The sequence below is a fragment of the Macadamia integrifolia genome, chromosome 2 (assembly GCF_013358625.1).
Source record: "Macadamia integrifolia cultivar HAES 741 chromosome 2, SCU_Mint_v3, whole genome shotgun sequence".
In the NCBI taxonomy this organism is placed as follows: domain Eukaryota; kingdom Viridiplantae; phylum Streptophyta; class Magnoliopsida; order Proteales; family Proteaceae; genus Macadamia; species Macadamia integrifolia.
This window is the reverse complement of record NC_056558.1, coordinates 23,634,068-23,649,377: the sequence shown is the minus strand read 5'-3', so window position 1 is coordinate 23,649,377 and position 15,310 is coordinate 23,634,068. Positions and strand designations below refer to the sequence as shown.

Genomic DNA, 15,310 nt, shown 5'->3' with positions numbered 1-15,310 from the left:
CTAGAACTATAACTTAAAAAATTACAACTCAATTGCATAAATCATAAACATAAAAGGGCTGAATAAAAATAAAAGAGTGCTTGCATTAATTGAAATAAAAAAAAACTATTACAAAAGTGATTGAAGAAAAGATAAAGAAGAACTAAAACTAAAGAGAGAGCAAGAGAAAGAGAGAGCAACTAAAAAAAACTAGAAGAAGAATGAATTGTCTCCCTCCTCTTACATGAGTTGTATTTATAGGAAATGGGGAGGTAGGGTAACAATTTTCTCTTTTCTAAAAGAGAGAAACCCACAATTGATTGTGAGATCTTTTGAGACCAAAAGTGCTAACGTGGAGGAGAGAGAAGAGAGAAATAAACTTTGAGAAATTTCCTATAATTTGTTTGCTTATTTTCTTTCCTTTTTTTTTTCTAATTTATTTTTCTTCTTTTTCTCCCTCCAAGGGACGATTTTCTTCTTGCTTTATGTGATTTGGACAATCTTTTGGTGGGTGATGATGTGGAGGAGAGAGAAGATTTGGACAATCTTTATTTCTCCTCTTCTTTTTTTTTTCCTTTTTTTTTCTTCTCTTCTTGCGCAGGAACCCTTCCATGATTTTGCTTGCTTCTAATTTGATGTGGAAATCCCCTCCATGCCCTTAGTGCTTTAAGTGAATGAAAAGCAGAAAATCTTCAACAAAATTCTCTAAAAAAAAACAACCATAAGATTCGAACTTGAGACCTCTTGGTGAGCAAGGGAATTCTGTACACCATAGCTCACCAACTACGTTAGGTAGTTGTTGTTACCAAAAACAAATCTTTAATCACTTAAGGATGTGGTCCATCGATCCTTGTTGGAATTTGGAGTATTCCTTGTACCTCTGGGACAATTGCAAACGGCTGATTCTGCATCTCAGTTCAGTTCTGATCCATTATTTTTTTTCTGGCCCGAAAAGAATAATCATTTGTACGGGTGACCAAACGAATGTGTACTTTTAATTGAACACGTCCATCTTGCTCAGAATTTCGTCCTCTTCGTAACCATGAAAAGAAATAGAACATCTTTACGTGTAAAATTGAAGATATAGCGCCCGATAGTCCTTAATGCCTTGAAAATATAAAACCTGCAAAAAGAGAGTAAAACCCAAGGTAGCTCCATTCTAAATATGTAAAATGCATGTTTTACTACCCTAGATTTCACACATAAATGTGCTCATCACATATCACCCAATGTCAAAATTGGAGAAATGACTGGGAATAAAATATAATAAATTTCTTTTGAAGGAATTGATAGATGATGATATAAATAATGGTGGTCAAATTTATTACAACTATAACTTGAATTAGCAGATATTGAAGGATAAGGGTTAATGGGTCAACTTATAAACATATACATATACAAAAATCAGAAATGATAGAAAAAGTAAATCATCCACTCATTGAGGTCACTGGGGACTTTGGAACTGAGAAATTGTGAAAAATACAAGATTTATCATTTTGAGAAATGATCTAGAGAGAGAAGAAAAGTATAAGGATAATTGCAGAAGTCGATAGAAAATATGAGATGGAATATGACAAATCATAAAATTTAATAAAGGTAATTTGATTTTGATAGGGTTATACAGATATGAACGAATGTTGACAATGAAAATGAGTTAGAAAATATCAATTGTATTTGGAGACTAGTTACCTTGCGAATTTCGAGGACAAAATTTTTGTAAGGAGGGGGGGAAACTGTAACACCCTGATTTCATAACCCCCAAATCTAGAGATGGAACTTTATGAAGAAGGGTATTTGGTGGAAAGATATTATAAATTAATGTAGTAGGTGAGAGAAAATGAATTGGGGATCTAAATGAAGGTTTTGAAGGGGCTGGGGAGTGTCCATAATGGTAAAAAGGGTCCCACATGGTGGGTAAAACTTGGGCAAAAGTTGGACAGCAAAGGGGTAAATTGGACAGAACTAGCTAGAGAAGGTTATGTCGGACATGCCTACCTGCCCTAGGGACAGAATGCCCAGAATTGGGGATTTTTCTCTGTGGGCCCCACCAATTGAAAGGGGTTTTCCACCCACTTTTTACCATGAGTAGGGAAGTGTTTGGAAGTAATTATGCAGATGGGATCATATCACAATACATTTTCTGTTGTAAGTTATTAAATTTTAAATAATTAGGAAGGAAAATAAGATTTTTGTAAAATTGAACAGCCAAACAGACCCTAACACATTTAGCCTATAAATAGGAGGAGAAAGAGAGTTATTTCTATCCTCTCATTGCTGTGAACCGAAACGAAAAAGGAAGGGAAAGAAAGAGAAGAAGAAGGAAAGGAAGGAGAAAGAAGAGAAAGACGAAGAAAGTGAAGAGTGCAGTAGTCCTTCTTGCTGCCTGCTGCTCCAACGGTTGCTGCCTTGCAGCCATGGATGCTGCTGATGATGCATGCAAGCATCTAGTACTCTCTACAAGAAGTAAAAGCTGCCTTGGTCTTGATCCAGCTGAAGATTTGTGTAAAAGACTGTTGATCAACTGCATGCATGTACCAAGAAGATGTAATTTAAGGTGAGAAATCTGAACTCATACTTGTAAATGTAGTTAGGGTAACAATCGGCTAGTATAGGAACAAGGTAAAGGTTAAATTCAAAGTGGGAAATTGTCTGTGAAGGTTAAAATAGCTATTCACATTTGAATCTCCAAATTTTGGATCCAATTGGAAATCGATTTGGCTAAGGATTGTCTCAAGTGACCCAAACTCATGGGGCTTTTTCCAATTTAAATAAATTAACATGAAATCGAAGGTGGGAAACACTCATGCAAGGTGGGAAATTGGTTTGCATAGTGTTAATTTCACTTGGAATAGAAAATGCCCAATTTTCTTCTCTCAGAAGCAAAATATGGAATTAGATAGGGTTTTTGAAGTTGATAGGAAGCATGGAAACTTAATTGATTAGGGAGAATAGTTTTATTGATGCAATTAAGTAGTGTAAACATGTTTTTAGAAGTAGAATTGGCTAACCTAATTTTGTCATCAAGATTGGCCTGCAGAACTGCAGAAAAATCTATTCTACCAGTCTGACTGGCTGGAGAGTTCCAGGTCGACTGGTCTGCCTGTAAAAGCCTGACAGAATGGAATTCTTGAGTTCTTTGATTTGTAATTGGGTCAAACCTAACCAGAAGTGTTCCAAATAATTTAAATACTAAGAACAAGTTATAAACACGAATTTTGACTTGGTCAAAGTGAAGAAACGGGTAGCAAAGAAGGGTGAGAAAGTATAAGAGGGAAATGAACAAATTACCCCTATTATACTAATGCAAGTAATTTTGGGGGGTAAAATCCATCTTAGCATATCCAAGGGGTTGGACAAAAGTTAGGAATTTGTAGGGTCAACCATGTTGATTAGGAATCTTATAATCAAATTTGTTGAGGATATGCAAGGCTAGGACATTGGTGAAGGATTTCAGACATGAAATCTCAGGTGAGGGGTTTTCTGTGTTTTGTGTGTTTTGTGTGTTTTGTTGTAATTCGTATGCTTTGCTATGCATGTTATGTTGTTGTAATTCTTACTCCTTGTGGAATTTGATGTTGTTGTATACAGTTATGCTTGATATGTTTGCTTATAATTCCTTATCTCTTTGTTGAGTACATTGTGGCAGTGTTTAGTGCTTTGAATGGAAGTATATGAAATTTGGTTTGATGCATGTTCTATTAAAATGAATGAAATTGTTATTTGTGGATGCATAGTATGATTTGATGTGTGGTGTTGGGTGTAATATTGACGGTCTGTGGCACGGTGTGGCCGACGTGCATTTCTAGTACCGTGGGCTTAGAGTCAATCTTACATCTGGGATCACAGATGTGTGTTGTGTGTGGTGATGGTTGTAATATTGATGGTCTGTGGCATAGTTTGGCCAAGGTGTGTTTTCGGTACCATGGGCTTAGAGGTCAGTCTTACTACTAGAATCACTTGTCTGTGTGTTTGTGAAAGTGGATGTAATATTGACGGTCTATGACACAGTGTGGCCAAGGTGCGTTTCCGGTACCTTAAGCTCAGAGGTCAGTCTTACAGCTATGGTCACAAATACATATTGGATGACTCTTGCATGTAGTTTGCATATAATTAGGCACACAACCCCAGTGCTATAACCCCTTGCCAATAGGGGGTCAGGTATTGGTTAATCCTACTCGGTGGTATGTCGTGTAGGACTACTACGCCCAGATATGATGTACTGTATCCTGAGAGGGCACAGCATGGTATGGTGTAGCATATGCATGGCTATCGGACACATGGGGGACCGAGGCGCTGACCGAGACCATGGTGTCGGGATTAATATTTAGGGGTTAGCCAGGAGACCAAGGCTCTGACCGGGACTGACTAGCTCCTGCTTACAACGAGCTTGTATTCTTGAAGTCCAACATATAGGGTAGAGAATGCCACCTACATTGCTTATAGCACTTAACCCATAGGATGAGACTTAGTAATTAGGATGGAATTATATTATTAAAAGAACCATGTGGATGCTACATTATGAGTTGATTGTTAAGAATTGAAAATGTGGTGTGATAAGTGAGTTGATGATATGTAATTTGAGATGCTGAATGTTGAATTGGTTGGTGATGTAGACATGTGATATAGTATGTTGAGATTATTTATGATTATGATTCTTGTATGCTTATGTGGTTGTAGACATGAAATGAAATGCTTGAATTATTTATTATTTATAATTTCTTTATGCTTGTGTGCTTGTATGCCCCCACCTCTCACTGAGCATACCCGTGCTCACCCTCCACCCTTACTCCTTAGGTATTGAAGTTGAAGCAAAAGTGAACAGGTGATTCATCGGAGATGAATAAAATATCAAGGAGTGATTATAGACAAGGACTTTTGATACTTTGTGTATTATAGTGTAAATTAAAATGTAAGTAGTATTATGTAATTTATTGTAACCTGTGGGAGAATTATTAATGGGCCTGTAATATTATAAAGTTATCATTATAGCTGATCACCACATGTAAATTATGATCTTTATGAAATTTTACATATACTCTGATTTTATAGTGAGTTAGTTGTAGGTTTGGTTATTACCTGCATCCGGATCCTGGGTGTTGGTTGGCTGACTGGATTGGAAACTCCAGTGCCTCATACCTGTGCCATATAGAGGGCAGGGTGTGACAAGTCCGACTAGAAAACCAGAGGAATCTCCAATTTTGGCCTGACAATCCTGTTCACTTCAGGTGCTTTTTCTAGCTCATCTCATATTAATAGATACAATGAGAAGTTAATGATTGAAGAAAGGATACAGCTTATAAGCCTCGTACTAACACCATTCTTAAATTATGAGGGTTGCAGAGAAATCTTGCATGAATATAGCATGAAGAGAAGTTTGCTAGTCCAGGACATTATCAAGGCGATGGCAAGGGTGTTGGGACTAGAAGAGAATTACTTTGTGAACCAGCTTGGAGATCAGGATAGGACTTATGCTAGGTTTCACTACTACACTCCTTGTTCGAGGCCCGATCTGGTTTATGGGATCAAACCCCATACTGATGGAGGCTTAATCACCATAGTCTTGCAAGACCCAGAAGTGGAAGGACTGCAAGTCCTAAAAGATGGCCAATGGGTCAAAGTTCCCATCGTCCCTTATGCTCTGCTCATCAATGTAGGAGATCAAACAGAGGTATATTTTCCTGTCCCTTTTCTTTCCTGTAAATATTGTCCGCATTCAGCTTGGGAGGCAGCCTTCATTTATTATTTCAGCAAGGAAATTTCCAGGTTGATACATCAACAAGATCACTTGCCTTTTGTTTCTCTTACAAACTTCATGCATGTGCTCGAGATATTTATGGAAAATTTGGAACTGATTCTTGCAGATAATGAGTAATGGGATATTTAAGAGCCCAATTCATAGGGTGTTAACAATTTCTGAAAGAGAGAATCTCTTTGGCTATGTTCTACGCATCAGAAAATGTGACAGAGATCGAACCAGCAGATGCGTTGATCGATGAGGTTATGCCCAGGTTATTCAGAAGGGTGAAGGTGAAAGACTATGAAGAATTCCATTGGTGCTACTGGCAAGGAAAGAGAGGATTTGATTGGGACAAAGCTTAATTTCATAAACCTCATTCCGGTTCTTCTATGTTTTTAATTTCAGTGCTCGTTGTCAACTTAATTTCCTTTATCCTGTATCAGGTTTAAAAGGATCAAATGCTCACTGTTACAAAATAAAAATAAGTTGGCAAGTCTAGCATCCATGTTCAGTGATCAAGGAAACGATAACCAGTTCAAGCACTGACAATCAACAGTTAGCCATATAAGCTAAAAATGTAATGGTGAAGAATAATGTGAGATATTTATCCCAAATCTACCATTTTTAATTCTATAAAAACAAATGCATATTGCAGTTGGTGAGTATGGGGTGCACAAAGCCCACATTCATCAGGAGGTCTCGAGTTGGATTCTCTTGACTGTTATCTTCTCCCTTCCCCCTTCTATAGTGTATCCATCTAAGAAAAAAGGTATGAGATATTCTTCAAAGCTACTTTACATATACACAATGTAGGGGAGAGATAAGTGGGAGGTATAAGAGATCAAATAAGTGACAGAAATAATTGCTACCAAAAATAAAATAAAATAGATAAAATAGGATAAAGATATGATAGGTGTGGCTTTAGGGACGAAGCCATGCCTCTACTCAACCGCTAACGTGTTAATCCTTTTCCAAGTTCTCTTTTCTATTACATATTAATTCCTACTATTTTGGATATGATAATGGTTATAATTTACAACCCCCTTCCCCATGTTTTCCTTGTATCCTCACTCTACTACTCCACTCTATAAAAACTCCTACAACTTCTCTTTAACCTACTAATAATAACTTTTGTAACGTCTATTACCTACTTATAATACAACTTCTCCCTAACTCCATCAAGCACACCTATCATTCCATCTTCCTTAAATTTGTCCTTGTCCTCAAGGACAATCAAAAGCCAATGTGTCCATGCCATCATGATAAGAAATCCAGCAATGTGTCCAAGCCATCATGAAGAAGAAATCCATCAACCGAATATCATATATATTCTCTTCATAGAAGGTGAAGCACATTAAGGAACTCCTTGGTTTGACTTTACCAGATGTAATGTACACACAATATAGATGAAAGATAATAAGGAGGTACAAGAGACTAAATAAGTGACATAGAGATAATTACTATTAATAACAAAAATTAAGAAAATACAAGAGATAAATATAAGATATATTTGACTTTACAGATGAAGCCATTGTGTCTAGCCTAATTAGGAGGTTGCCCGCTCTACTCAATTATTGAGCGTTGTTAATATTTTTCCAATTTCCCCTTTGTATTACATACTCATTCTTGTTACATAGGATGTGATAATGCTTATGACTTACAACCCCCTTCCTTGTGTTTTCTTTATATCCTCACCCCCACTACTCCACCCTATAACTCCTCTTACAACTTCTGCTTTCACCCACTAACAGTAACTTTTATAACTCCTATTACCCGCTAATAATATAACTTCTACCGAACTCCATCAAGCACACCTATCAACTACTTCTACGATAAGTTATTGATTAGGTCATAGATGGTAGTCCTATATGTAATAGCTATTGACTCTGTTCGAACTAAATTATTGGATAAGGATGGAATCATTCAAATCCTATGTCCAAACCATAATCACATCCTCTTCTGCTATCATTACCCCTTCCACCAATATTGTCCAAATCTTACCTATCAAACTTGATCGTTCAAACTATAGTCTCTAGAAATCCCAGTTCCTAGCCCCCTCCTTCATGCACATGAACTCTATGATTTGTAGATGGGTCTTTTCCTTGCCCACCCCAGTCACTTCCATCCTCTACCTCTTCTACCACCGCCACCTCTACTATTAACCTTGCTTATACTTCATGAAGATATTAAGATCAGATTATCCCCTGTTGGTCGCCTCTCTTAGTAAGCAAGCCTTGGCTCAAATCATCAGCTTTCGCACCTCCAACGTTGCCTGAAATTGTACACTTATGGACATGGTGAGAAGTATGGTAAGTAACTCTATTTTACCATATTTTCTGTGGGGAGATGCATTACAGATGACAGTATATATCTTGAATAAAGTACCAAGTAAACAGTTCTAATCAAAGACTCCACATGAGTTTTGGATTGATAGGAAACCTAGCATTACTCATTTATAATTGGGAAATCAATTTTTCAATTGACCACCTTGATTTGTAAAGTCCAGTGGGCCAATCTACAATTGAGTCCTATTATGGGAGGGTCCCACTTCTACTCTATTTCAGGATTGGTCCTTACTACCCAGCTATATAAGGGAAACAACACCTATTAGTTACAACTAATTGATAACTTACATAGAAAAGAGAACAAACAAGACTAACAAGGGGAGGAAGTTTTAGAGAAGAAGATCGAACAAGAAAAAAAAACTAAAGCTTGTGGAATCTTCTACAATACGAAATGGATCCGGATAATTGTTAATTAGATTCAGTATTATATTGTTATATATGTTCATTGATCCATTATATCGATCCTATAAAATATTCTATCACTTTTCTTACGGGGTTGAAAGGCAACCTTCAACTTTGCTTATGCTAAACAGTCCTTCTATTAGTCAAGTTATTTATAATTAGGGAGAAAAAAACATGCAAGTTTGGTGTTGACAAGGGCCAAAGGGAGGGCACGTGAGAGTATCTTCTACGCATGAAGTGAGGGACGCAACATGGTCTTTTCATGTCCACCGATGGCTGAGCGTAGACAACACTAGACTGGTCAGGTTCTTTCTCCCTTATGTTTAATGTGAGACAAAAATTTCTGTCAATGAAAAACCCATGTCACGTGTGTAATAACCACCGTGCCCTATCCAAGGGTACACACCCTTGTGTGTGGGCATAAGGGCAATGAAATCTCCAACCCTACGAGAGGAAAATTGTTTCGAGGAGAAGAAAATATACTTTCATTTAGGCTATGTTTGATTGCAAAGGGAATTAAAGGGAAGTAAAATGAAATTCTCATACTTAAAAATAAAATATATGTAATCATTACCCATGTGACATTAGAGTAATTTCAAATCATTCTATATTTGGTTATAAAATTTCACTTTATTTGCATTCAAAACCCTTTACTATAATATGTAATAAAAATTACATGTAAAATATATATTTACTAAATATGGTTAAAAAATTAATAATTTATACAATCATATGAAGTAATGATTATAAACATTTCTTTTTAAAGTATGAAAATTTCACTTCTCGTTTTTTTGAGGTCTCATTCCAACCAAACGGAGATTAATCATTTTATTGCTATAAAGAAGTCATGGTTTTCACTTTTCACCATAAAACATATAAATCAGCCTTTGATCCTCTCCAGCCCAAGTGTCCAGGCCCGCTCTTTTCAGCTCTATCTGGTGGGCCATTATTCTTGAGCAGCGCCATGGACAAAGTAGGCCGCCGTTATGCCCATCTCTTTATGGACTTTGACGCAGACCATAAGCTTTGATTAGGGAGTGGAAACATAAGCGTACTTTCTACGCATGGACCACCTGGCCCGAGAGGCCTCACTGTGACATCCCCCGCAACCCCGGGCTGGAGAGCATGTGAATCCAAGCATGGCACCCCTAAGGTCTCAAAAGTTTAGCTCCCATAGAAACAAATACAAAGTACAGGGTCTGCAACGAAGCTTGAGGGACACAACACTGGTCGGCTGACCCATCAACAGAATCATGCAGTCAATAGCACCCCATTCTATCAATCAATTAAAAATATAAATAAAAAGTCCATAGCACCCCACGCAGACGAACATCCTGCAACAGATTATTTCTTTTATCGCGACAGAATCTGACACCAGAGGAGAATAGAAAAAAGCACAGCTTAGAAAAATAGAATCATAGAAAAAGGCACCAAACACATTTTTTGCAACTGGAAAGCCAAGAATACAATTTTGCAAATTGCTCTCTATTTTCACAAAGGAAACAACGATGTTACATGGAATTTTCGACGCCTGATAAAAATATGAAACATAAGTATAATTGAACCGCACTACCCTCTTCATAAAGAGAATCATCATCATCATCATCATCATCATCATCATCACCATCAGCCAAAAACAGAGGAACGCATCCCCCTACTCAAAGCCGCTTAGCCGGTATGGTGCTAAAAAAAAAATAGTAACCACTACCAACTACAGAATCAACATATAAGTTCCTCCTAAGAACAGTGAAGAGGATAAAAAAAGACAAGGATCGAAGGCACTCGTATATTTGAAAGAAGAAAAAAGCGGGGTTAAGGGGGGGTGAGGGGAGGGAAACGGAGGGTGGGAAAAGGAGAACGGAAGGATGATTAGTGGTGACCAGTAAAACTCAGAAAACCCCCATTCAGAAGTTACTCATGTCATCTCTTAAAAGATTTTGAAAATGATGCCACCATGCTTGGCGAAGAATGGAGCAAACACAAGCGACTCCACAGCCATGAGCTTGATAAGTATGTTTAGTGATGGGCCAGATGTGTCCTTAAGTGGGTCACCAATGGTGTCACCAATAACAGCTGCCTTGTGTGGATCAGATCCCTTAGGACCAAGGGTCCTAGCATGCTTCGAAGCACCAGCCTGCCAACACCAGCAACCCCATGAATAAAAGAGATAATAAATTAACAAGAAATAACATGCTTATCTCACAAAAGTTCGAGTAGAGGGAGTATCATCTAAGATATTTTTACCTCTATGTATTTCTTGGCGTTGTCCCATGCACCTCCGGTGTTGGATGCAGAGATTGCAATCTAATTTACAAAAGGACAAAAAATGAAACACCATTACAGACCCCTTTTTTTTTTTTTTTTTTCGACACCATAACAGACCACAGATTGTATCAAATGAAAAAAGTGCAGGAAACAAAAACAAGTACTTGAAGGATTACCTGCACACCGGAAACAAGAGAACCGGCCAAGATACCTGAAAGAGTCTCCACACCGAATATTGTGCCAACAATGAGGGGTGTCAACATGACCAAGGCACCCGGTGGGATCATTTCTTTGATGGAGGCATCTGTAGAGATCTTCACACAGGTAGCATAATCAGGCTTGGCAAGGCCCTCCATCAAACCTGGGATGGTGTTGAACTGTCTGCGCACCTCCTCAACCATCTTCAAGGCTGCACTTCCCACACTCTTCATAGTCATGGCTGAGAACCAGTACGGGAGCATTGCTCCAACAATCAACCCAATGAAGACCTTTGGGGATAGCACATCTACGGTTGTGATAGATGCACGGCTCACAAATGCACCAAAGAGTGCCAGGGACACCAGGGCAGCTGACCCAATAGCAAAGCCCTGAGAACAGATTGAAAATGAAACACCAATAATGAAATACAATTAAACCCCCACCCCCACCCCAAAAAATGAAAAAAAAAAAGAGGCTAAAATTAAATAACAGCAGACAGTGATATGGATAAAGGCAGAATCAAATTATACTACCTTCCCAATAGCAGCAGTGGTGTTCCCAGCAGCATCAAGAGCATCAGTTCTCTCTCGGATCCTGTGACTCATGCCGGCCATCTCAGCAATACCTCCAGCATTGTCACTGATTGGGCCATAAGCATCAATGGCCAATCCAGTGGCAATGGTGCCCAGCATTCCTAGAGCAGCCACTGCAATACCATACATGGCAGCAAAGCTGAAACCTACATATATACAGATTGAAATGGCAAAAATGGGAATGATGACAGATTTGTATCCCAAAGCAAGCCCAAAGATACATTAGTAGCAGCTCCAGTTTTGCAGGCATCTGCCACATCTTGAACAGGGCTGCAAAAACATTATTAGACATTAGTGTAACAACAGAAACTACTTAAAATAGTATTGGAGAGATGGAAATCCATATAACTACAGACCTATATGCATTGCTGGTGTAATACTCCGTTACAAACCCAATAATGAGTCCAGCCCATAGACCAACAGCAACACACAGGAATAATTGCCTGAACACAAATCAATGTCATTATCTCCAATAGTAAACCATTTCAAGCAGTACTACGAACACCTCATTTAATCACACAACAAACAAATGAGCAGGATAAGTTATGATGCATACCAGTTCTTCACAACCTTCTGAGTTCCAAAATTAAAGATAGTGAAGGATGATGGAAGCGCGAGCCAACTAACAAGTGCAACTCCAATAGTCATCAGAATAGTCGAGATAATGAGTTGCTTCTTCAATGCAGGCTCAATTTCTTTGACAGCCTTGATTTCAAAGAAATCAGTTGCAAAGAGGGTGGTGGTCAAGCACACTACAATACCAATGGAACTAACGAGCAATGGATAACACATAGCGGTCCAGTCATGGTTGATCCCAAAAGAGGAGATCGAAGCAACAACAAGTGCAGCACAAGAGGACTCAGCATATGAGCCAAAAAGATCAGATCCCATCCCAGCAATATCACCAACATTATCACCAACATTGTCAGCAATGACCTGAAAGCATATAGAAATAACAAATGAGAGACATACCAGAGAAGCAGAGTATCAAGTAAGCAAAAATGATTAACAAAAATTGGGAGATGACTTACAGCTGGGTTTCTTGGGTCATCCTCAGGAATGTTCCTCTCAACCTTGCCAACAAGATCAGCACCAACATCAGCTGCCTTTGTGTAGATTCCTCCACCAACTCTTCCAAAGAGGGCCATGGAAGACCCACCAAGACCATAGCCAGTGATAGCCTCAAAAAGTCCTTCCCAGTCATCTCCATAGTACAGCTTGAAGAGGTTCATTGCAATGTAGAGTACCAAAAGACCATTGGCAGCCAGGAGAAAACCCATGACTGCACCAGATCTGAATGCAGTGATGAAAGCCTTCCCAACACCCTTCCTTGCTTCTAGGGTTGTTCTGGCATTTGCATAGGTAGCAATTTTCATTCCAAGGAAGCCAGACACAACCGAAGTGATAGCACCAAGGATAAAGGATACAGTACTAGAGATAGCAGTGGCAAGAGCAGGCTTGCAGAGATTTTCAGTACTGTATGTGCAAGGTCGACTTTTGGTACTGAATCCATCCACAGAACCGAGGAAGAGGAAGATAAGAATTGCAAAGGCAACCATGAATACACCAACATACTGATATTCAGTGAAAAGGAAAGAAGTAGCCCCTGTAACATTTCATGAACATGTTTGACATTAGAGAAATCTAAATTTCAGCATAGATTTGGATAATGTCAAAAAACGGATTTATATACTAAACAAAAATTAACATAGAAAATCCAAAATGATTAAGAACCCAACATAAAAACCAGGGAGAGAGATGCCCCAAATTAGAACAATTTATTCAGAGAAAATACATGCCATCACATGAGTTCTCAGGATCCAAAAATAAAAATTGCTCTGCATGGCACGGCACCATACCTTATTTTACCTCAGGGTATGATCCCTGGGAAACCAACCTGGAGGATAACTCACAGGTTAGCAACAAACCAAGGCCTATTCAGTTATCAGAGGTACCATGATAATTGACTGTAAGTGCAACATACCTTATCAGTTCACAAGACCCCCACCCAAAAAATAAATCAATAAATAAAATAAGGGCAAGAAAACACTGCCCCCACTGGCGCAGGTACACGTCAGCATGCCCAATGGGAGGGTGCGTACAAGCATCTTCAGCATGGGGCAGCACGGTCATCAGCACCCGCTGTGTCTAGGCGTAGACACACCCAAGCATGCAGGGTTCTTTCCTCCATAAAATAAATAAGCCCAAAGGGTGAAATATTCTACAGCTAAATCAGTAATGGCAAAACAAAATAAGTGCTCTCTTTAGTCTCACCAAAACAAGCACGAAACAGAATGAAGAGCAAATCTTTTAATAAAACTGACCACTATCTTCTACTAGCAAAACCATATCCATGGTCTTCAATGAGTCAAAAAGAAAAATATTTTCAAAATGGTGCTTAAAAGTCCTCTAGACTAGCAATTGAACAAGAAACAACTCCATAAGCTAAGAGAGAATCACTGTGACAAAAGAGAAAAACCACTAGCATATATAAGACAGTGACACACTAACTTAACTTGTCAAACAAGCCCAATAACAACTTCCAACCTAGAGTCCAGACATAAGAATTGAAACACGACAATATTGGATTCATAAGAAGCTAAACTACATGTACTCTCGTCATTTCTCATGAAAATAAAAAGGGGACCAAAAGAAAAGCCATTTTTCCACAGATCTTACATATACATTAAAAATAAAAATAAAAGATTATATATATATATATATATATAAACCCTTAAATTTAAATCTTCAGCAGCAGCAACAAAATTCTTCAATGTATTTTTTGTATACAAGCCCTAAACCGTAGTTCGCACCCTAATATAATAAGCTCCTAAACAAAAACTACATTCTGAAACAAGAAGAAAATAGGGTACAACAGATAGAACGAGTGAGGGATGACAAGATGCATCGAAGTTTTCAACAGTAAAAGCACCTCAAAAAAGAAGAAGAAAAAGAGATATAAACAATAAGTATATACATAACGAGGGATAATATAACGAATAATAAAGAGAACAACAGAAGATCTACCCAAAGAGAAGCATAAAAACCAGTAAGAGATACTCGACATCTAAGGCTAAAAACCTCACCTTCAGAAATGGCATTCTGTATTTCGGCGCATTTAAGAACAATGTTGTGATCATTGAGACCTTCCTCTTCCTCGATAAGGTAATCGTTGTAACCATTCTTACTGTTGTTCGATGAAGTCTGTCTTTCAGGTGTAAGCTTTACTTGAGAGACGAAAAACCATTGAACCAGAGAGAACGCAATCCCGATGACTGCACAAACAGGTATTATGATCACCGTCGCGAGATCTGAAAGAATCGCCGGTCCCATCGTCGATTATACTACCGAAAATGCCTCAACAAAACCGCAATTCCCCGTCCGAAATCGGCCGGAGAGAAAGACGAAAGAAGCAGAAACCACTAAGGGTTTGCACGTTTGCTCTCACTCTCTATGTGGGTTTATATATAAATGAAGACACCAGCCACAGGAAGAAATAGAGGGACAACCAAGTCCAGCCGGCATAATTTTCACACTTGTCTGATTTAATGCAACACTAGAACAACTGAAGATTGTGCTCCCTGAAGCCTTGGGACCCTTGATTAACGAATCTCCACCGTTCATCATTATCACTATCAAACCCAATCCTGAGATTGTAATGTACATGAGATTTATGGCCTCTATTGTCACACCCCGTTCACACAGAACCAGACTGGTGACCGGGTTAACACCGGTTAATCCAAACCTACCAGGATCATCTGATACAGTATCCAACCACAGCATACACACAA

The 15,310-nt window shown here is 38.5% G+C and overlaps 1 protein-coding gene and 1 pseudogene across 1 annotated transcript; one reads left to right on the top strand and one right to left on the bottom strand.

Annotated features, from left to right (window-relative positions):
• The first annotated feature begins 2,247 nt into the window (after positions 1–2,247).
• Positions 2,248–6,214, top strand: LOC122071933 (annotated as a pseudogene).
• Positions 6,215–9,881: 3,667 nt separating this feature from the next.
• Positions 9,882–14,988, bottom strand: LOC122071997 (pyrophosphate-energized vacuolar membrane proton pump-like). The gene is given in 9 exon segments (XM_042636495.1): positions 9,882–10,597; positions 10,708–10,767; positions 10,905–11,315; positions 11,460–11,740; positions 11,743–11,789; positions 11,876–11,962; positions 12,076–12,455; positions 12,551–13,125; positions 14,606–14,988. Coding segments are annotated over 9 exon segments (2,295 nt in total). The 5' UTR covers positions 14,853–14,988; the 3' UTR covers positions 9,882–10,390.
• Between the last annotated feature and the right edge of the window lie 322 nt (positions 14,989–15,310).